At 42.2% G+C, this 24,168-nt stretch overlaps 2 protein-coding genes across 3 annotated transcripts; both read right to left on the bottom strand.

Annotated features, from left to right (window-relative positions):
* Window positions 1–451: 451 nt before the first annotated feature.
* Window positions 452–9,252, bottom strand: LOC146635697 (uncharacterized). Of its 2 annotated transcripts, XM_085348349.1 has the most exons (4): window positions 9,195–9,252; window positions 6,338–6,760; window positions 5,988–6,239; window positions 452–1,557 (listed from the first exon to the last, which is right to left on the bottom strand). In XM_085348349.1, the coding sequence occupies exons 1-4, from the start codon at window positions 9,250–9,252 to the stop codon at window positions 452–454; spliced, it is 1,839 nt and encodes a 612-aa protein (XP_085204475.1). The 2 variants fall into 2 exon arrangements, with proteins under 2 accessions (XP_085204475.1, XP_085204482.1); XM_085348356.1 differs by lacking the exon at window positions 9,195–9,252 and having other exon boundaries at window positions 452–1,471; window positions 6,130–6,152; window positions 6,638–6,683.
* Window positions 9,253–19,589: 10,337 nt separating this feature from the next.
* LOC146635696 (tripartite motif-containing protein 16-like) lies at window positions 19,590–21,269 on the bottom strand. The gene has a single exon (XM_085348524.1). The coding sequence runs from the start codon at window positions 21,267–21,269 to the stop codon at window positions 19,590–19,592; it is 1,680 nt and encodes a 559-aa protein (XP_085204650.1).
* Window positions 21,270–24,168: the final 2,899 nt, after the last annotated feature.

The following is a 24,168-nucleotide window of genomic DNA, read 5'->3' as shown; positions in this document are numbered from 1 at the left end:
TCATGCTGCTTACACAGAGATTATATTAGAGATTACACCTCAGGAAAAAAAAACACTCAAAAGATTTTGAATAAAATCTTTATTTGAACCATAATTCAATTCGATTTTGATTTATAGAGCGCCAAAATAACAACAACAATCACAACTGCAAGGTAGACCCTGCAATAATACTTTAAGAACACATAATAAATAAAATAACTAAACAATGAACCAACAGGGCACGAGCATGCAGAATGTTAACCTTCATGAAATGTAAGACCAGAGTTTGCCTGATACAATTATAGGAATGAGGGGGAAAGGCCTAATAAATAATGGTGAGAGTTCTTCACTATTCTGCACAGAAAATACTGACTTTAAAATGGATCATCTTTTCATTCAAGCATTGCAGCGATTAATTTCTGCTCAGTGTGAGCTCACACACAGCTGTCCCACATTTTGAAAGTCTGAAAGTTTAACGTGTGTGAATTCTCATGTGCTTCTTTAAGCTGGTCCTCTGAATGAATATTTTCCCACAAATGTTGCAACCATGCGGTTTGTCACCTGTGTGAATTCGTACATGACGGGCCATATCCGATTTCTGACTGAATCTTTTCCCACATGTGCTACAAGGATACGGTTTCTCGCCTGTGTGAAATCTCATGTGTTTTATCACTCCCGAGATGTCAGAAAATCTTTTTCCACAGATACTACAACAACGTGGCTTCTCACCTGTGTGAATTCTTATATGTGTTCTCAATGATGATTTCTCAGTAAACTGTTTTCCACAAGTACTACAGGAATACGGCTTCTCACCGGTGTGAACTCTTATATGAGTTTTCAATGTTGAGTTCAGACGGAATTCTCTCCCACAAGTGCCACATGAATACGGCTTCTCGCCTGTGTGTGTTCTTACATGACGTTCCAAATCTGATTTGTGAATGAATTTTTTCCCACAGGTGATACAAGCATATGGCCTCTCACCAGTGTGAAGTCTTGTGTGGGTTTTCAATGTTGAGTTCAGACTGAAACTCTTCCCACATGTACTGCAAGAATATGGTTTCTCCCCTGTGTGAATTCGCAGATGTGTCGTCAGGTGGTTTTTTTTGCGAAAAGTTTTTCCACAGGTGTCACACTTTAAAGACTTTTTTATTATGTCAGTTTTACTTTGACTCCCTGACACAGCAGTGTTGTCTGCTCTCTTATTGTAACTTCTCTTTCTGTAATGTCTCCTCTCCTTTAGCTCTGCATTTTTAGTAGATATTGAGTCCACATGCTGGCTTTCTTCCTGATCCCGGCTCTCTTCTTCAGGTGAGCTGTGAAAAAGGAGTTGCTTACTGTTTGGTTCTGGTTCCCTGTGGTCACTTTCCTCATAAGTCGGAGTCACCATGAATGAAGTATCAGCCTCCTGCTTCAGTCCAAGCTGCTCTCCCTCCTGCCTGCTGCACACTTCCTCCTGTTCCTCTTTAATCTGTGGAAGCTCTGGGTCCTCCTGGCCCAGACTGTAGTTCCTCTCCTGATTAAAGACCTGCTGGGTTGTGAGAACCTCCTCGTCCTTAAAGACATGCTGCTGGTGGAGGTCTGGAGAGACAAATGAATAAAAGAAAAGACAACATATGTGAAATATAAATTACCGTCAATGTAGACAGCAACAGATATAGGATTTTTGAGGATTTATCACAGTTAATTGTTGTATTATCAGACACAGACTGGATGTAATTTCCAACTTGACCTCATTCAGCTGCAGACTGATATCAGACTGACTCAGACTTATGGCACTATTTACGGGAGGTTTTAGTGACAGTGTTGGTGTGCTCATTTTGCAGAACAAAATTCAGTTAGCGTTGACTTATTGAATAAAACAAGCTGACAAAATTTAACTCCAAGGGCCATAATTTGCAGCTGAAAAAAGATGACAAATCACAATATACTCAGTATACTCAGTATATTGCAAAATGCTAAATATCACTATATCAAATCATGAGTGTCGTATTGTGATAGTATCATATTTTGGGGTGTCTGGTGATTCCCACCTCCCACCATTTTTTACTCTGAAAAACGTTGGATGTTAATTTGATGTCTTCATTGACAGGAGACCAAAGCCATTTAGAAATTTGATTATTTGCCTCTGTTTCATTAGTCAATAATCTTAGCAATTGCTAGTAAATAACAGTTAGCTCATGTGGTCCATGAGGTCAGCAGTGCTTTACTCACACTATACAGACTGCAGGTAGAGCTTCCGCCACTGCCCGGGCCACTTTCTGCTTGGCCTATCGGTACCTATCAACTGCTTCCGAAGTCCCACAGGCTAACAATGCCCGACAGGACTCCTTCTTTAGCTTGGTGGCTCCCTTCACCTCTGGTGTCCACCATTTGGTTCGGGGGTTACCACAACAACACACACCTTGTGCCTTGTGGCCACAGCTCAGTGCAGTGGCTTCTGCAATGGATGTACTGCACATGATCCATTTGGACTCAATGTCCCCAGTCTCCCTCAGAATGCCGTTGAAGCTCTGCTGGACGTGTGCATTGAAGATCTCGCGGACCAGGGCCTCTATCAGGAATTCCCAGCGCACCCTCACTATACGTTTAGGTGTGCCAAGTTTGTCCAACATCCCCCGCCACCTGATCCAACTGACCACCAGGTGGTGATCAGTTGACAACTCAGCCCCTCTCTTCTTGTCTCCAGAACATATGACCTTAGGTCTGGTTATACGATAATAAAATTGATTATCGACCTGTGGCCTAAGGTGTCCTGGTGCCACGTACCTTTATAGACACCCTTATTCTTGAACATGGTGTTCATTATGGACAAACTGTGGTTTACATAAAAGTCCAATAACAAAACACAGCTCGGGTTCAGATCCAGGAGGCTGTTCCTTCCAGTCATACCCCTCCAGGTCTCACTGTTGTAGCCCACATAACTGTTGAAGTCTCCCAGGAGGACAACAGAGTCCCCAGGTGAACACCCTTAAGCACCCCACCCAGGAACTCCAAAAAGGCTGGGTATACTGAACCATCATTCAGCGCATAAGCACAGACAACAGTCAGGACTTGTTCCCCAAACCTGAAGGCGTAGGGAACAAACCGTCTTGTCCAACTGGAGAAACCCCAGTGTACAGGCAGCAAGCGGAGGGGATATTAGGATACCCACCCCAGTCTGCCGCCTCTCACCAAGGGCAACGCCAGACTGAGACAGAGTCCAGCCCCTCTCCAGCAGACAAGTTCAAAAGCCAAAGCCGTGCACTGAGGTGAGTCCAACTATATCTACTCAGTACCTCTCAACCTAACATACTTAGGCTCCTGTCCCACTAGAGAGGTGACTTTCCATGTCCCAATCACTAGTTTTGGTAGTTGGGGATAGGTCCGCTAGGGCAGGGGTCGGCAACCTGCGGCTCCGGAGCCGCATGCGGCTCTTTAGTCCTTATACTGCAGCTCCATGTGGTTTGGAAAAAACGAATTGGAAGATTATTGTGATCTTGAAATATAAAACTAAAATTATGTTATTATTTATCATCGCTCAAAATAAGTGTCACAAAATAAACCATACCCGCCGAAATACCGTGCATTTATCGAGACTTTCAACCCCAGGCAGGCCAAGTATGGATCTTTGGATCCACATACGAGCAGCTATTCTCCTCCATGAACTATGGTAACAACAAACCCTGCTCACGCCTCACAGACGACAGCTTACTAGCGACTTCGTACAGCCCCAGTCTGCAGACACTGTGCGCAGAGGATCGGGAGCAGAAGTCCCATTGTCAACATACCACAGCAGACCCGATGATGTTTGCATGAACATGCTTTTTTCTTTATTGACCACTTTTCACACATGGTTGCTGTACCCACACAGCCAACTGTAGTTTTGCAGCTCACAGCCCGACACACCAACACAACAGCAGAGAGAACACACACGGCAAATGCCGCTCAGGTGCGTCCGCCTCCCCTGCAGCGGCACTGCAGACCACGCCCTGCCACACACATTAACCATGTAAAATAAATATTTATGCAGATAATTTGCAAAATATTTATTTTTCATTTTTTTAGCAGCATAGTGCTTTTTTCCAATTATTTTTAAAAGTCAGGTCAAGGCTCCGCTACAGGCTGCGAAATCCCAAAGGTGATATAAGGATGACGGCTCACTACAGTTTTTGTTTGCTATATGAATAATTTAAGTTCAGCTTTTTAATTCATTTAAAAGAGACCTTCAACTGGGTGTCTTTCCTTTTTGTTATATTTTTTAAGAGTTCAAAATGTGTTCATTACATTAAAAAAATTAAATTTTCTCTGTAGCACTGCATGTATCTCATATGCAACACACTTTAGTTGTTTATACAAAGCATAAAGGTAAAAAACATTAACAGTGTTATCTTCATTTTAGATGTCAAAAAGTATTTACAGCTCCCAGTGTTTTCTTTTCCATGGAAACTGGGTCCAAACAGCTCTTTGGGTGTTAAAGGTTGATGACCCCTGAGCTAGGGCCTCCGCTACTGGCCACTGCCCAACACACACTGCACCCAACCCCTACAGTGCCTTCTGCGAGTGGTGGGCCTACAGGCTGTTCGATCCTTATACAACGGTTGCAGGAGCTTGGTCTGCATAGCCAGCAACAAGTCGGACTTGTTTGCAGTGTGTGATGGACTGCCAGGGCTGCCTGTTGTCACAGATTCTCTTTATAATTTTTATGGACAGAATTTCTAGGTGTAGCCAAGTGGTAGAAGGCTTTCACTTCGGTGGTCTCAGAATGCCATCGCCACTTTTCACAGATGATGTGGTTCTGTTGGCTTCATCTGGTGATGCCCTCCAGCTCGCACTGGAATGGTTCCATGGGCTGGACCAGGTGACCCTGAATCCTCCCTTAGTTATGCTGCAATAGATGTAGGCTGCCGGGGGATTCCCATGATGCATTGAGTTTTTCCTTTCCAGTCACCTTTCTCACTCACTATGTATTAACAGACCTCTCTGCATTGAATCATATCTGTTATTAACCTCTGTCTCTCTTCCACAGCATGTCTTTTATCCGGTCTTCCTTCTCTCACCCCAACTGGTCGCAGCAGATGGCCGCCCCTCCCTGAGCCTGGTTCTGCCGGAGGTTTCTTCCTGTTAAAAGGGAGTTTTTCCTTCCCACTGTCACCAAAGTGCTTGCTCATAGGGGATCATATGATTGTTGGGTTTTTCTCTGTATGTATTACTGTACGATCTACCTTACAATATAAAGCGCCCTGAGATAACTGTTGTTGTGATTTGGCGCTATATAAATAACACTGAATTGAATTGGAGTCTTGTTCACGAGTGATGGGAGAAGTGAATGGTAGATCAACAGACGGACTAGTGCTGTGAGTGCAGTGATGCAGACGCTGTACTGTTCCATCGCGAGTTGAGTGTAAAAGCAAAGCTGTCAACTTACCGATAGATCTACGTCCCTACCCTCACCTACAGTCATGAGCTGTAGGCCTCCGAGCTATGCCCGGAAGAACAAGATTGCAGATACAAGTGGCAGAAATGGGCTTCCTCCAAAGGGTGGCTTGCTTCTCCCTTAGAGATAAGATGAGGAGTTTGGCCATCCGGGAGGAGCTCAGAGTAGAGCCGCAGCTCCAACGAGCCAGTTGAGGTGGTTCAGGCATCTGACAGGGATGCTTCCTGGGCTCCTCCTGGGTGAGGTGCTCTGGGCATATCCCACAGGAGGAGGCCTCAGGACAGACCCAGGGCACACTGGAGGGATTATATCTCGCGGCTGGCCTAGAAACGCCTTGGTGTTCCCCTGGACAAGCTAGAGGAGGTGGCTGGGGAGAGAGAGGTCTGGGCTTCTCTGCTTAGACTGCTGCCTCATTGATCCGGCCCCGGATGAGCGGAAGAAGATGAATGGATGTAGAAAAAGATGCATTCATGCTGCTTATTGCAGTTTGACCTTTAATTCCTGTGCTTCTAAAACTAAATGTAACTTTGAGCTCTGGTTAGGATCCTACATTACTCATATTCATTGTTATTAAGTCCATCACAGTTTTACATACCTACTCTTTGCAACTTTATCACAGGTTTCCAGATGGTCTTTAGCAGTCTGAGTCGCTCTTCCCCAGTCCAGACGATAATGCCTTCAGCCTCCTGCTTCAGTCCAAGCTGCTCTCCCTCCTGACTGCTGCAGAGCTCCTCCTGTTCCTCTTTAATCTGTGGAGGCTCTGGGTCCTCCTGGTCCAGACTGGAGTTCTTCTCTTGGTTAAAGACCTGCTGCCCATCCAGACCCTCCTCTTCCTCATGTTGGAGGTCTTGAGGAACAAAGAACCACAAAAGGGTTATTAATCTTATAATATAAAAACACACAAAAACTGTTTACCATGGGTCCTACAAGGATAGAGTTTCTCACCTGTGTGAACTCTCTGGTGTTTAGTAAAGTTATATTTTTCGTGAAAAGTTTTTCCACAGACGTCACATTGAAAAGACTTTCCCCTTGTGCCAGTTTGACTCAGACTCATTGACACAGCAGTGTTGTCTACTCTCTTATTGCAACTTCTCTTTCTGTAACGTCTCCTGTTCTTCAGCTCTACATTTCTAGTTGATCCTGAGTCCACATGTTGGCTTTCTTCACTTTCCTCATAAGCAGGCGTCACCATGAAAGTATCAGTCTCCTGTTTCAGTCCAAGCTGCTCTCCCTCCTGAATGCTGCAGAGCTCCTCCTGTTCCTCTTTAATCTGTGGAGGCTCTGGGTCCTCCTGGTCCACACTGGAGTTCATCTCCTGCTGCTCATCCAGACCATCCTCCTCCTCACAGTCATTTTGTTGTGGGAGGTCTTGAGGAACAAATAAAAAGAAGGAAATGATCATTACTGTGATTACACAAAACTATTTTTACAAAAGCATGTGTTAAAACCTGAAAATAGTTTTAGGTATTGGAGAGATGGCAACCACAGACTGCAATATGAGTGGTGTGCAGTGAGGTGTTGATCGTGTCAAATAAGGTGCTCCCTGGTGGCACACTCAGGTGCCATGAGATACTGCAGTAGTTTGGGGTATAATTTAAATGTATCAATGATGCAGAAATTTTCAGGTATTGATGATGCAGAAAATACATGAATTTTTTTCCATATTTGAAAAAGTCAAGTTCAAAGTTTCAGATCTTAAATGTGCAATTCTCAAAAACAAGCAGCAACAACAAACCTGATCAGACACTTAAACATGGAAAAAAAAAATGCTAACAAAAGAAAAGTGGCTAAAGCTAAAGTTTCCAGAACTCAGAGCCAACCATAAGCTAGCAGCCTCAGTGTAAGCAAAGCCTCAAAACAGTTAGGAGTGAAATTATAGAAACAAGGGGAAAAGAGAAAAGGCTGGATGTTGGATTTATACTGGTAATGACACCAGCATGTACCTGACATTTGTTTGTTCTGTAAATGTGCTACACCTACTTTTGTTTGCTAAGGAAGAATATGTCAGGTAAAGGTGGGTATACAGAAACTCATTTTCAGTTCATTATTTGTAACCTTTTCCAAAATTACAATTGTGGACTTTAATAATTTTGTGATGAAAACATGTTTTGTATTGAAGACAAGTTTACTTTTGTTTGTAAATGCTGTCAATCAAAGCTCTTAGAAAGAAATTCAAACTTAGCAAAAATCTGAAAACTTGGAAATCAGAATGGGCCACAAGTTATAGACTATGTAGGCTGTAGAAACACAGACACACAGAAGACATTACAAAATTTAACCAAACCTATTATTAGACAACACTACAGTAATGAAAGCAGTATTATTGTGATTATGTACACAGCGTTGTATCTTTGCAGTTTTAAATTTTTTTGCATTTTGCTTTTTTTTTTTTGTCATTTATCTTTTAGCTGAACCACTTCATTCAAGACTTAAAACTCTTTCTAAGGATTTTTCTGAAATGTCAGTGAAGAAAATTAATGGAAAATTATTTTCTTCACTTAAAGTGAGTCATTAAAAAGACTCACTGCCATTGTTGCTTTTGTCAGCTTATGTTAAGAAAGCCTTTCTATTGAAACTATCATTTGCATTATTAAACAAATATACGAGTTGTGTTGGGGCTCACTTGAATGGCACTCAGATATTTTTTTGTTTTTCTTAAACAGATTGTACTTATATAGTGCTTTTCTAGAACAGGTCTCATTCACTCATGCACATTAATTTCTAAACCCAAACACTTCCTGAAATTCACACATTCACAATACAATGGATGCATCAGGGAAGCCCAGGATTCAGCACCATATCCAAGGATACCACATGCAGACTAGGGGAGCCGGGAATTAAACCACAAACCTTCCAGCTATGAGACAACAAGCTCTACAAGTGAAACCACAGTGGAAACAGAATATTCACTGCTTACTGCATTTCAGCTTATGTTACATGTGCACAACAAAAAAACAAGCAAGAGTTACCTGCCTTCTTCAAATGGCCTATTAGTAACAAGGTAGCTGCTTCAACAACCCCCAAGACAGCAAAATATCATGTGTTTCATTTGCATCATATGCTTTCTGATATGGCACAGTGTAATTCCTGACCATCTTTAATGCTCTCAAAGCAAACAGTGCAGTAGAGCTCTTTCTCTATCTCAGCATGTAGTCATCACCTCTCACCTTTACCCAGCTTCAGCAGCTCTTTCCCAGTTCTATGGTACTGATCATCAGTTTATCCCTCTGTAGTACTTACTCCTTACTATTCCTGCACTTCCTGATTCACTAGCTGTGCCCCATCTGTTCTTCCTCTGACATTCTCTGCATTCATCAGCTCCTCATTCTTTTAATATTCTCATCACACTCTTTACTTATTTGTATTTCCATCTCTATCCTGACCCACCCTATCTTGTTGCACACCACTTCCAGCTCGATCACTCTGTTTAACCAGTCAATAAAACTCATTTTCTCTGCTAGCTTTTGCTGCAGATGTAAAGACATTAATTACAGCATTATTTGTAATGTGGAGAGCTTGTGTTCTGATGCTTTGGAAAGTCTGTCACTGTGTGTGTTCACTTTGAGGCTCTCATGGAGAATAAAGGGAATAAACAGTTGGTGTGTAAGAGTGTGTGTGCTCTTCCTCAACTATCACCGTTGGCTCCTCTGAATTCATCACCAAAGTAACAGCTTCCTGCTCTCAGCTAACATCAGCTTAAAGAAATCCTGGAGATGCTGATAATCTTTCAGATTTATCACCAATCAACCAAACATCAAAGAATCGGAGCTTAAAGAGAACAGAGTTAAAAACATGTCCATACCTATGATGTGTGAGTTTCTGTCGGGTTTCCGGTTGCTCTCCTCCTCATACTGGACCATCCTCTTCTTGATGCTCTGATCGGTACCTGCGTGATTTGTCGGTCCGTTGGTCCTGATTCATCACACATCAGCCATGTTTCTGGAGCCAACACTTCGCTCCTCCCCATAGTCCCCTGCTCTGCTGTGATTCGCTGTCGTGTGGTCACGTGACTCAGCAAACGCACGCAGATTCGTTGAGTCGAAGAGTTGTGTCATCTCCGGTTACACGACTGCACCTGCGTTTATTTATTTATTTTTCATGGATCCTCTTCTTTCTACAAATGAAGCCAAGTATTTTTCTCCTCCCGGTGTCAGTGCGATAACCGTACATGTACACTTATTCTAAATTTGTCTCACATTCCTACATGTATCCTAGATTATTTTATACAGTCCAATGATGTACACTTACTGATGTCTGAATGACAGTAAAGTGGCTATTCTATTCTATTCTATTCTATTCTATTCTATTCTATATAAATCTACATCGATCACGTGTTTATATGTGATTATACATATAAACACAATTTTATACTCCAATGTGGTAAACCTGGAGTATAAATTTGTCACTTGAATTTGCGGTATGGTGAGGAATATTTTGAAATGAAGATAATTCATGTTGAAATATAACAATAAATGTTAAGGTCTGACTGATATAATGTGGCTGAATGATGAATAGTCCCAAAGAGCTACTGTCTGTATATTTGTATGGTGCAAGACCACATTCTGCAGAGAGAGATAACAGGCTATCAATGGCAGAGTTCAAACAGCAAAAGAGGACAAATTACAGCAGACAACAGGCTTATATGATTTTTTTTCTGCGTTATCAATTGGATGGAGAAGCTGGTTGATGCTGGGTAATCTTACTAATTTTACTTTCAAACTGATATCTTCATATTTCTCCTTCAGTGCAAATAAAGGAGTGTTAGAGTGTGTGCTGTTTTTTTTTCTTTCTTGAAGTTCGACAATCCTTTCTAACAAGTATTTCCAGCTGTTTGTCTCCGCACGTTCTGACTGTATGTGTCCACCAGGTGTCTCCCTTGGCTCGTTTAATCAATGAGCTTAATTTGTCTTCACATATGAAGTCAAATGAAGCTCACTGAGCTCAACATGAATTTCTAACAGAAACAACAGAAACAAAAGTGAGTGCAAAGGCAACCAAAATATTTGGAGCATGCTGTGAGGAGTGAGTGGTCAAAATTCAGGAATTCCTTTTTACCATCGAGTTTTACTGTGCTGATGTTAAAACATGTTGTTAGGTTTTAATAAGACTCACGTGGCTCTAGATTTGAACTTGGACTGGTTGTATTGTGTCTGGTCAGTTTAAGTCTATTAGTGAGTCATTTAAAAATGTCGTCATGTAAATCTTAAATGGTCTACATGGAGGTAGTGGAGGGCACAAACTAGTGACATAGATGACTGTTTACAGCCATTCAAACATGTTATGATCATAAACTGATTTTTTTCTTCTTCAAAAAAAGCTTTACAGGACCAATAAACACCTGGAACATCAGTTTCCTGGTGAACTTTCAACCCAGAAGTAGTAACATTAACAAGCTAAAATGCATTTTACTCATTCATTTTTAGTTTGCTGTGTAAAAAACAAAACAAAGATAAATTATAAACTGTGTATTGAAAATGGCTTGCTTGGCTTCTTAACGATATTGACTCATACCAGGACCATGTTTCCCCTTTGAATGTCTTCACAGTCTATTTCTAATCCTTTATTCATAAATGTAAGTAGCCCTCTGTGAATTTCTACCTTACCGTGGTGGAGGGGTTTGTATTTCCAGCTGCTAGGATCCCCAAGGATCAAAAATGCTTCACATGAGAGGCAAATTAATAATGATAGAAACACTGCATAACACAGCCTGTGATTACTGTTGTGATTTTTTTGACATTTACTGTGGAATTATTTTGAAACTGTTACATCTTTCTTTCATATGCACATGTAGAAAAAACAACTACTAAATTTAACTTTAGATACAGAAGAAGACTGTATAGTAATTAGGAATATTGGAAGTCAGGAGAAGTGAATTCAAGGCTAATAATAGCTTTCAGCTATATTGAGTAAGTAATCTCTGGTACAGTCCCAGTAAACAGAGGAGAGCAGCTGCCTGTAACATCCTGTGGTATATCCTCTGTTACAATGGAATTTCACAGGTATGCTGCCATTAGACAAAGTACAGTAAAGTACAGTACTAGCTATGATAATATCTTTGTGTATACATGGTATCATTGGTAGGTAAGTTAAAGCCACATTTCAGAGATTCCAGGTGTACAGCTATAATGTAGTTGTACTGGTTTCTTTCGTTATTTGTATTGGCAGTAGATTCAGTTCCTTTGTAGTCCAAACTAAAACTTTTAATTTAACTGCTTCTTGATTGGAATAATAAAATATATCCTCATTTATAATAATCACATCTGTCTAAATTACAATATAGATTTTGTAGAACATAAATTAAGTCTTTCTATTAATAATATGCAAATAAAGAGTAGAGTAATCCCATTCTACTTTTACATACTCTAGGAACCAAAAGTAAGCCCACAGTCTGAGAGTGAACTAATAATAATAATAATAATAATAATAATAATAACTGTATTTATAAAGCGCTTTCAAACAAAGTGCTGTACAACTAAAGGGATAAATAAAATAAAAGCGATACAGCAATACAGGTAAGAGACACAATACAAGTTAAAAACAATGAAAATGTAAAAACTAAAAGCCATAAGACATGTAGGATAAGGTGAACAAATGTGTCTTCAGCTTAGTTTTAAAAACCTCCACAGAGCATGCCTGCCGAATATCTTGAGGGAGGTTGTTCCACAGAAACGGGGCACGAAAAGAAGAAGCACGCTCTCCAACTGTCTTTTTTCTGGCTCTAGGAACCTTTAGAGAGCCAGAGTCCTGAGATTGTAGAGCACGAGATGGAACATAAAGGTGTAAAAGGTCAGAGAGGTATGAAGGTGCCAATCCGTTTAAAACCTTGTAGGTGAGCAGCAGGACCTTAAAATTTGCTCGAACCTGACAACGTAGCCAATGCAGAGATCTCAGAACAGGGATAATGTGCTCACATTTCCCAGTTCTTGTTAAAATGCGAGCAGCTGCATTTTGCACCATCTGTCAGGATAATATAGAATTGAATTGTGAGATCTTTAAAATATGATAGGGTGTCATGGCCCTGGATCAGTCACCCAGCGTTTATGTTTTGGACTGTTCTGTTTTGGGGTGTAATAGGCTGAGTTACTTCTTTGGGTAATGTATGTTTGGTTTTCTTGTACTTCTGTGTTCTTTTGATCATTTATTTTCTGTTAGGTTGCAGCTCTTAGGTTCTTACTTGTTCTTTTGACATGTTTAGAGTGTGAGTTTGTTTTCCTTCAGCTCATGGTGATTATATTCTCCATCTCCAGTGTCTAATCTTGTCCTGTGTTTCGTCAATCTTGTCTCTGTTTTCATTCCCCCAGTCAAAGTGTTAAGCTTGCGTGTCTTGTCTGTGTCTACATATTTCTCATTCTTTTTGTTTTATTTTGAGAGTCCTTGTCCTGTGTTCACTATATTTAGTTTTGCTTCCCCTCTGTCTCGCTATGTCAGATCAGGTGCAGCTCTATCTCAGTCTTGTTGCGTATTCCCTTGTTACCCCCAATGTGTATGTTGTGTGAGTTTTCCTTTGTTTGTGGTTGTGTTGTCTGTTTGGCCAGTGTCAGGTTCAGGTATTTCATGTTTAATTTTTCCTGGTGTCCATGTCTGGGTTTCAGGTTTCATGCCTTGGGGTCTCATGTCATCACACTTTCAAATTTCACGTATTCAGGTTTTAGTTGTTTTTCCAGTTTAGGTTTTGTTTGGTTAGACTTTGTTTTGCTTTCGCTTTTTCCTTTGCATGGTTCAGACATCAATAAAGGATCAATTTTAATTTAGTTTCAGTCTCTGGTGTCTGCATTTGTGTCCACTCTACACTCCACATGGTCTGCCAGCTCAGATCCTGACATAGGGTCAATATTTTGTATGTCAGGAGAAGGATTTTAAATCAAAGTCTGGATTCAACAGGGAGCAAATAAAAAGAAACAAATATGTCTTCATTAGTTTGAAAGATGTGTCCGCCTCCTCCGAGAGCCAAAGCAAGATATGTATCATTTAGAATTAAATAAACCAATTTTAATCCAATTTTAAACTTCAACATATTTTAGTAATTTAGTTTAACATGTTTTAGCTTTTGTTTTATTTTATACAGTTTAATAGTACATCAGATGAGTCATTCATAGCTGCAGATGCTTTCCCTGAAAAATGGTGTTCACGACAAACATTGTCTTCCACAACATGTTGGATTAGATAATGCAGTTATTATTATTTTTCTGTAAAAATAATAACAACAAAAATTAACAACACTCTATAATCAAAATCAATTACTGCATTCAATCAAGAAACAAGGACACATCTATTATAATCTCGGGGTTGAAGGACTCCAATATCTTATTAACATTTTAAGAGTTACAATACAAACACCAAAGATATCAACTTTTTGTAATATGACAAGAAAAATCATTGTAGCATCATAGTTCAGAAATGTCACAAATCACATTTTAATCATCAGGAAAATCCACTACAGTGAGTAGACAAGAAAAGCCAGTGAGCAGATTAATCAGACATTTAAAATATCTACAATGTGAAGAGAATTTTAATTTAAACTAATCAACTTTGCAGTGTCGCCATAATCCAAAAGCCAAAGTCCAGCATAGAGCGGCTGAGTGAATGTGGTCTGGACTCTGTGGAGGAGAGTCATGGTTTCAGAGACTCTGTAGAAAGACAGAATACCTGCTCTGTGATCCAGGTACACTCCTACTCTGGAGGACCGAGGACCTGAGAGGTCAGTTTGGACTTTGTTGTAAAAAAAAGGTGGAACTGTCTGCATCACAGCGTAATGCCCAGGATATGTCATTGAATCCAAATTTTCTTTCGCGTGAGCTCCCTGCTCTGCTGATATTCTTGTATGCGACTGCTACTAAAAGTAATCTCCCTCTCCACTCCACCTCCAAGTAACAATGTCCAGTCAGACTCTCTCTACTCAGGATCTGAAACCACTCAGTGAATCTGTCTGGATGATCAGAATAAGACTGTTGTTCCATAAATGTTACTTTTCTGTTCCCCTCAGATAATAACAGATGTGTGTTTGCTGTGTTTGGATCCAGTGTGATTTCATGTGAATATATTAAGAATCCAGCTCTGGTCATGCACCTTTATGAGCAACATTCTATACTTCCATCATAGCTAAAAGAGCCCTCATTAATTTGATCATATTTGATTCATGTCCTGGGATTCATCTATTCCTGGGACAGATGACAGCGTGAAGGAAATTCCAAACCTGGGTGCATCACTTTGGGTAACTTGTATCAAAAACAAAAAATGATTTCAAGCAGCCATCAACAGACCTTAGATTGCTGCAAAAAGCAGAAACAAATCTGTTTTCTGGTACCAGGCAAGATGGGTTACTTTGGTGCCAAATTCTTCTTCCCGATAGAACAAAGCCTTTTCCTGACATTGCGTAGACACCACTTCAGAAATCCAGTTGCTGGCCTATGTGTTCTGCAAGGGCTAACCATGTGTCCTGTAATTTTTAAACAAAAGAAAAGGGTCAATAAATTAGGATTTAAAAGATTATCTGCAGTTGTTTGGTTAATGTCAAGATGTTTGTAATCCTGCAGCAGTGAGCTCCAACACTATGGCCTGATAGATTGAGTTTATTTACAAGAAATACTCACTTTTCTCCATAGTGCTCCGTTAAGTGTAAAATAAGTATTTGGACCCTCCATTTTTCATGTGTGGATATGTGCTCTCAAGACTGGCAACCAAAGATTCCCCCTCACGTGTACCTCACAGATGTTCTAAAGTTAAACAATTAAAGTTAAAACATTTTTAGTGTTAATTTTAGAATAATTGAATCTACTTGTGATGGCTGCAGTTACAGCCACACAGGGTTATTAATATCTACCGAACATCAGTGTTACATATATATAATCAAAGGAGCTTTCAAAGAAAAGCGTCTGGACTTCTTACATATATATAAGTTCCAAAAAAATAAAAAATAAGCAAGTGTGAATGCACAGTTTGTGTACCCTGGACTGATCATTCGGACTATTAAGTCAGTGTCTGTGAAGTAATGACAGGCTGCTTTCACCCAGTGTCATAGAGTAGGTAGCTGTTGGGTCTGTGTTTCCACAAACCCCGCTAATTCTAGAGACTTATTCATCATGAAGAAAACAAGACAGTCGATCGATCGATTACTTGCGCAAGGGAGGCCTCGTCTGTGTCCAGCACGACAATGACCCCGATGGTGGCCTCCTCTCGCTGCCTTTTATTGACAAACTTCAAACAATAGTTTACTAAACACCTCCCCTTGCAACCCCCTTTGGTTACAAAGACAAGGACTGTATGTAAATGTATATTTGTGAACTTCTGTAAGAGTGTGTGTGTGTGTGTGTGTGTGTGTGTGTGTGTGTGTGTGTGTGTGTGTGTGTGTGTGTGTGTGTGTGTGTGTGTCAGACCTCCTGCTGACCAAAGGGTCGTAAACGCAGGAAGCTTACATCAAACGAAGCAGAACTTACAGATAGGATGTATCTGCAATAAAACATTACAGCCCCCACCAGAACCTCGAGAATCTGGTGGGAAGGACAGTGGAATTTCTTTCATCAGAGTTAAAACACTGTACAAATGGTAAACATAAAAATGACAAACATTTAACAATTTAACTCTAACAGTAGCACTGCCTCCATCTAAGTGCAGAGCAGATTAGCTGTATACTGAGCAGGGTCTGAGTGCAGCCAACATTCTCAGCACCACCAGGTTAACCCTTTAACACCTTAGCCTTTTGCTTTGACTAAGAACCAAAAGGCTTAATAAGGCTAAATGATATTCAGGAGTCAGTAATTTTTGTTGTTGTTGTTGTTGTTTTTAAAAAAAAAAAAGATTATACTTTGGTTACATGTAAACTTATGATGGCAGACCTTAAAGCTACCGAGATCTCCAAGTGAGGATCGAAGATGGTGGCTAAATATTGGTTGTGGCAGTGTTGCCATCACGTTTGTATTAGTAGCAAGCAAGCTAAGTGCAGGGATGCACGTGCCCTTTGCGCGGTCTAATGATCGAGGGAAAAAAGGGGGTCAAGGTAACCTTAAAAAATCTAGCCTTAAAAAATCTTAATGGGACAAATTATCATTTCCTTTATATTTTAAAATGAAAAGATGTTGTTATCAACATAAAGGTAATTTAGGTTAAATTAAATAATGACATTAAATAATAAAATAATTTATTATTAAATAATTAAATAGTTTACATAGACTGTGTTCCTTTTTTTAATTTTTATTTTTTACCTTTTTCCCACAAATGCAACACCCTATCTCATACTTTCTTTGTTCTGTATACAGTGATCTCTAAACAGTTTGTCAAACAGAGCAACATCAGCCTCATTCCAAATTATAGCTTTAAACGATGATATCAAGCATTTTTAAGTAGAAATAACTTTCATCATCACAACCCAGCTGGTGTTATCTGTTAAAATACCTTTAATGAGTAGGTAAAGTTCTAAATTAAACCAATAAATTGCATAATCAATCATCATGATTTTTTTAACTATTAGAATTTACTTTTTACTTACCATGTTTTATTTCATAGTAGTGGAGAAGTCCAGTGATATCTGATCAGGTCACAGTCTAATTGAAAAAGGCAGTTTGTGATTAATGATGTGGTTTCTTCTGAGGCTCATTTTCAACCCAAACATTTGGGTAAAATTTGACCCAATATTTTATCAAAGCTGCCCAACCTATGACGGTCATAGGTTGGGCAGCTTTGATAAAATATTGGCTAATTCTGTTGGGTCATAGTATGACCCAACAGAATTAGTCAAGCTGTGGAGTGAATTGAAGAACCCGGCACATTACCAACCCAACTCTTGAGTCATGACTTTTGAACCAATATTTGGTCACAATAAGCCAACTTACGAACCTACAGCTTTTACCCAGCAGTTGAGTTAGGAATATAACCCAGCATTTTTAAGAGTGTATAAATACTCCTAATAGAGCTCTCAGGTCAGCTGATAAGTTGCTTCTAGTTGTCCCTAGAAGCAGGCTAAAAACAGGAGACCAGGCATTTGCGATTGCTGCGCCCAAACTTTGGAACAGTCTGCCTCTTCAAATTAGGATTTCTCCAACACTCGACATTTTAAAAGCCTGTCTGACAACAAATTTTTACTCTTTAGCTTTTAATTGTGTGTGTTTGTTCTACTTTTTACTTTTTTACTATGCACAGCACTTTTGTCAGCCTGTGTTGTTTTTAAATGTCCTTATAATAAATTGGTTGATTGATTGATTGATTGATTGATTGATTGATTAAACCTAACCCTGACCTGTCTCCCCAATGTGACGTTTGTGTAATGTATGTATGGATGGAAGTGGTCCAGTTTCACTGAAGGCAACTGCAAGCAAGAAATAAAAGCTCATTCATTCACCTGCAACCCTAGATTGCTCAGGGTGGCAGAGCAATAGAAACAAAGAGAAAGAAAAAAAATGTTTATCACATTGGACCTCATATTGAGAGCGCCAGAGAACAAATGCAAGTTCAAGACTTTGAATGAAGTCCAGTTGTTGTATCTGCTTCATGTTTCCTGGAGTAACAAGGGAACAGGTGTCAAAACCATTTAACGGAATGAGGGAAACAAGAGATTAGACTCTCGACGTGACTCTGTGGATGCGGTATGGTGGTTGATTCTTATCTAGCTGGGATACTGACAATCACTGTTACATGAGATTTTAGACTTCGTGAGGTATCTGCAAGAACTGGTAGGTATATTTTAGTTTTGCTTATTTATTTAGACATAGGCTCCACATGCTAAAGGCAGTATGGAGATGTAATCAAATGCCATCGAATGAAAAGGCAGATAGAGTTGCAAAGGAGGCCGTAAAACATGGGGTGGTTGACATGGCTGTTAGTTTTCGCCAAGCAGAGATAAGGAGTATGGTAAGGCAAGATATGAGAGCAAGATGGCAAAAGCAGTGGGAGGAGGAAAGGAAGGGACGATGGTTGTATAAGATTCAAAGGAGGGAGGAATGAGAAACGCAGGACGGACTAGGAGGGAGGAGGTGATCATATCCAGACTGAGATTTGGACATACTGGCTTGAATAATACATTATTCATGATAGGGAAACATAGTACCGGAAAATGTGATTACTGTGGGGTAGAGGAAACTGTAGAACATGTCATGTTGCAGTGTCAGAGGTATCAGGTTGAGAGGAGACAATTGATTCAAAATCTCAGTAACCTACAAATCGAACTGGGTCTTGTTGATTTGTTGCGAAAGGAATCGGGAAGTAAAAGTTATCAGGCCTTATTTCAGTTTTTAAAAGAGGGGGACGTGTTTGGAAGGATTTGAGGATTTATTTATTTATTTTTTGAGCGTCGTTCCAGACCATACTCCATACCAGTTGGTGGCGGTAATGCACCTTTCAGTTGTTTGCCAACTGCCAATACAAATGTAAGAAAGAAGAATCAAATGCCATCTACTCTGAATTATCAGGCTGGAACGCCGTAAGTTACTTTATATGACAGTTTATACAGATAACTTTGGATATTAATGTATATTTTGCTAACATGAATGTTTTAGTGAGAGTAATGCACTTTATTGATGTAAATATGCTTCTGCCTGTTGAGATGGAGTTTATTTTCTGTCATTTCAGTTTTCACCACATGTTCATGGAGACAATTAAACAAGCTGCAACTAAACTCCAGGGTCTTCATTTGTGGTTTAACTCGGTGTCCCCAACATCCTTGTTGAAAACACTACAGTAGTCGATAAAATATGTGTTATTTATAGCAGGTGAAACTGTCCAAAGTACACCAATTTTATTGATCATAAACAGATTAAGGGACATTAAACTTCCAGAAACATCCAGCATATAAACCAAAACAACCATTAGATTGGTTGAGTGTGGTGAGTAAAGCATGCATTTCTGAGCAAATAAAATATTTCCTGTATCATTTTGTTACCATAGTTTGATGTATAAATGAGGAAGTCTGATAAAAAAAAAACTCTCTTAAAAATCATAATAAAAGATATTTAATGATATCCAAAGGTATTCAGCTTACTAAAAACAAACCAATCAAACTCCAGTGTATTGCTACATCTAATTAATTTAAGACTGATAAAGAATGCTGAATAGGAGTAGAAGTATATTTTAAACTTATAATTCTAGATTATAATGAAAAATTAAGGTTTATACTTATGCAAGAAATGTAGCGACACGTTTATTTACAGCACTATATTTTTTAGACACAAACTTTCAAACAGAAGTTCTAACATAAACCTACCCACTCTGTCTATTTCAATTTAATGAACTCTGCTGTGTCTCCTCGCTCAAAAAGCATAAGTCCAGCATAGAGCGGCTGAGTGAATGTGGTCTGGATTCTGTGGAGGAGAGTCATGGTTTCAGAAACGCTGTAGAAAGACAGAATACCTGCTCTATTATCCAAGTACACTCCTAATGTGGAAGCCTCGGGACCTGAGAGCTCAGTTTGGACTTTGTTGTAGAAAAATTTATAACTCTTGCTATCACAACTTAATGCCCAAGATTTGTAATTTAACCCAAATACACAATCATTTAGCCTCCCTGCTCTGCTGATATTCTTGTATGAAACTGCTACATAAACTTTTCCTCTCCACTTCACCTCCCAGTAACAACGTCCAGTCAGACTCTCTTTACTCAGGACCTGCCAACAAGGAAGAAATCTGTCTGGATGATCAGAATAAGACTGTTGTTGTTCCTTAAATGTTGCTTTTCTGTTCCTCTCAGACAATAACAGATGTGTGTTTGCTGTATTTGGATCCAGTGTGATTGCACATGAATATTTTAAGAATTCATCTCTTGTCTTTGGCTCTGGTTGTGGTGGTGACAATAAAACATCCACCATAGTCACCACCCGTGAGATGTTTGTTAATTCCTCTCTCAGAATGTCCTGTAGTTTATCTCTGGTCTCTGACACAGCTGCTGTCACATCCTCAAAGTAGCTCAGAGGACGAATATTGATGCTGGATGAGTGTGTAGACTCACTGAGTGCTGACAGTGAGGGGTAGTTGTGTAGAAACTGGTTGTGATCCTCTGTGTGTGAGAGCTGCTCCAGCTCGCCGTCTTTCCTCTTCAGCTCAGCGATCTCCTGCTCCAGCTTCTCCTGAAGCTCTTTGACTCGACTCACTTCAGTTTCCTGCTGGGATCTGACCTGCTGCTTCACATCAGAGCTTCTTTTCTGGAGGAGACGGATCAGCTCAGTGAACATCTTCTCACTGTCCTCCACTGCTTTATCAGCAGAGCCATTGATGGCCTCCACCTCCTGTTGAAGCAGCTTCACATCTTTCTCTCGCTCCTGGATTCTCTGCTGGATGTTTAGTCGTCTCACCTCGAGCTCCTTCTGCTTCTCAGTCCTTTCTGCTGCAGCTGGGACTGTTTCATGGCCTTTATGTTCATCCATTGTGCAGAGATAACAGATACTCTGCTGATCAGTACGACAGAAAATCTTCATCACCTCATCATGACGAGAGCAGATGTTCTCCTGGAGCTTCTTGGAGGGGGCCACCAGCTTGTGTTTCTTTAATGGAGCTGCATCATAGTGAGGTTGGAGGTGTTTCTCACAGTAAGAGGCTGGACAAGATAAACAGGACTTGATGGCTTTCAGCTTCCTCCCAGTGCAGACATCACAGGCCACATCTTCAGGTCCAGCATAGCAGTGATCAGCTGGAGCAGCTTGGAGTCCAGTCTTCTTCAGCTGCTCCACTAAAGCTGCTAACATGGTGTTTTTCTCCAGGACAGGCTTTGGAATGAAAGCTTTCCTGCAGTGGTGGCAGCTGTGGATTTTCTTGTTTTTCTCCTCTTCATCCCAGAAACCTTTAATACAGTTCATGCAGTAGTTGTGTCCACAGGGAATAGTTACTGGATCCTTTAGTAGATCCAAACAGAGTGAACAAGATAATCTTTTTGAATCTTGCTGATTTCCTCTCTGCGCCATTTCACCTCTCAGCAACAATGATTGGCTGTAGAATAGAGTGGATACCCAGCTGTGTGCAGGAAAAAGCACAGTTTGAACTTTGGAAGCAGCTTGTCCCTCTTATAAACTTTATAATCTGTACTTTGAAAGTTTTAAGCCATAAAAGTTTAACATGTGATCATACAGGATCACAGGAGACTAAATCGCTTTGTATGAACTTTGAGTAGAGTTTTTTTGTCCATGCAATGTCTTTACAATTAGATGTGCTTTATTTAGGTCAAAATAAAATTTCTGTGTTTGTGTTGCAGCCAAAGTATGACAAACAACATAGCTCAATGAAAAAAAATACAACACTTGTCATGGCTCCGTAGGGCATTGTACCCATCCCCTCTCCTTTTGCTTTCCTTGTTCTTGGTCCCTTGCATTTGAATTTGAATTTCTCTCCAGGTCTCAGGTGTTCGTGTGACTGGGGTTTCCAGCAGGCATGGTCAGGAGCTGCAGTTTTATTACGTCTGAGTGTCCTCACCTCATTTCCTAAAGTACTTATGGACAGGCTTTTTTTCTCCTTTCATCACCAAATTATTTAGTTAGCTATGAGTAGTAATATCTAAGTCTAAATGTCTAGTATGTATTTGTGTGTGATTGCCTTGTATTTTGGAGAAAGTCCTCAGTGTGCTGAACTCCACTTGCCCTGTGTGGCGGAGGTGTGGTCCCGGGCACGGCTGCAGGGGAGGAGTGGTGCAGTGGGCTCAACGGGGCGGTGCTGGAGATGCCGGTGAGAACAGCTGATGGCGATTTGGACTGATAATGGTTTCCTTCCCTTTTTATAGGGAGACGGAGAGGAGCGGAGGGAGAGGGAAATCAGCTGAGACCGACAGCTGTCAGACTGTGTTCATATCATAACCTGGGAAAACTATAAATAAATGTGGAAGCTGGTGATAAAGACCTGTGTGTGTGTGTGTACCTGTGTATAGTGCATTTCACAAGTGGTGCCGAAACCCAGTGTCCGGCCGGCGTGGGGATGTCCGACCCACAGGCTGCGCCGCCCGCCCAGCCGTTGCAGTTTCTGGCGCAGATGCTGGCAGAGATGGCGAAGATGGGCCAAGACCAAGCGGCGGCCCAGCGGGCTCACCTGGCTGCGCTGCAGGAGCAGACAGACCGGCAGACTCTGGTTCTGGAGCGGCTGGTTGGAGCCGCTGCCCCGCCGAAGCCTCCGCCGCTGTCGGTGGCGATGCCCCGGATGGGGAACGGGGATGACCCCCAGGTTTTCCTGGAGACTTTTCGTGCCACGGCGGAGGCCTGCCAGTGGCCGCAGGGGGAGTGGGCTCCACGTTTGCTTCCTCTGCTGTCGGGGGAGGCTCAGACGGCGGCCCTGAGCCTGCCGCCGACCTCGAGGAGCAGCTTCCAGGACGTGAGCCGGGCGGTGGTGGACAGGTTGGGGCTCACCGCTGAGGATCATCGCCGGCGGTTCCGGGCCTGTCGGCTAGCCGCGGCGGATTGGCTGTTTGCTTGGGCCCGGCAGCTGCACGACGCGGCGGTGCGCTGGCTGCAGCCGGGATCATCAGAGGGCGAGACGCTGCTGGTGGACAAGGTGGTGCTGGAGCAGTTCGTGGAGGGGCTGCCTGCGGAGACGGCGAGATGGGTCAGGTGCCACCGTCCCGCGAGTCTGGAGGTGGTGGTAACATTGGCGGAGGACCACCTTGCCGCTAGAGCGGGGGAGCCCGGGGACAGCAGCCGGAGGCCGAGCAAACAAGCCCCAGTGCCGGCACCGAGGCGCCGGGCACCGAGGCGCCAGGGCAGGCAGAGCGGGCGCCGGCGCTGAGCCCCACTAATCCTTTTGCTGCGTTTGTGCCTTCCCGGGGATCAGACATGAGCGGTGCCGCCCCTGAGCCACGGAGAGCAGCACAGACGCCGGGGCAGGAGTGCTAGAACTGCGGGCAACTGGGACACCTGAGGAGGGACTGTCCTCTGATGGAAGTGGGGCAGGTGTTCCGGGTTGCCGGTGCCCCAGCACCCTCTCCTGGTCCAGGAGGGACATACAACATTCCGGTAAGGACTCGAGGGGGTATACGCCATGCTTTGGTGGACACGGGCTGCACGCAGACCCTCGTGCACCAAGGCTTGGTCTGCCCCGGGGCATTGCTGGAGGCAGAATGGGTGGAGGTGAAGTGTGTTCATGGTGATGTTCAAAGGTATCCCATAGTTCCGCTGTTATTAAAGTATAAGGGCAAAACGCATAGAGTAACGGCTGCGGTTAGCCCGCGCCTGTCGCATCCCCTGATTCTGGGCACGAATTGGCCGGGGTTTCATCATCTGTTGGGACAGTATGCGGGAATGCGATCACGACCGTTAGTAGCATGTAGTGTCTGCGCGGCGCTCAGCGGTGACGCGGGGTCGTCCGACACTGACTCCGGGGAGGGGGAGACGGCGGGTCCTTCATGGGAAGCCCCGCCGGCTCCAGAGGTTTCCCCCACGGGTGATTTCCCACTGGAGCAGTCTCGTGATGACACCCTACGCTCAGCCTTTGACCAGGTGATTGAGATTGATGGTCACGTGGTGCGCCCTGAAGCCGTGCGGACCTACCCGCGCTTCATTTTATCAAAAGGCTATATCGAGTGAGTCGTGACACTCGCACGGAGGAGACTCACACCCAGCTGTTGGTGCCGCAGGGCCGCCGGGAAACGATTTTCCAGGCGGCTCATTATAACCCCATGGCAGGGCATATGGGATACGAAAAAACTCTGGAGCGAATAACGGCCCGATTTTATTGGCCGGGCATCCGAGCGTATGTGCGCCGCTGGTGCGCGTCCTGCCCGGACTGCCAACTTGTTAATCAGCCGGCCATACCAAAAGCGCCTTTGCGCCCGCTCCGACTCATAGAGGTTCCGTTTGAGCGCATTGGTATGGACCTCATCGGGCC

This window comes from Diplotaxodon limnothrissa, linkage group LG3, assembly GCF_057381915.1.
Source record: "Diplotaxodon limnothrissa isolate DT_005_m linkage group LG3, D_limnothrissa_male_GT1.1, whole genome shotgun sequence".
NCBI lineage: Eukaryota > Metazoa > Chordata > Actinopteri > Cichliformes > Cichlidae > Diplotaxodon > Diplotaxodon limnothrissa.
The sequence above is the reverse complement of the archived record's forward strand: the minus strand, read 5'-3'. Positions and strand labels throughout refer to the sequence as shown.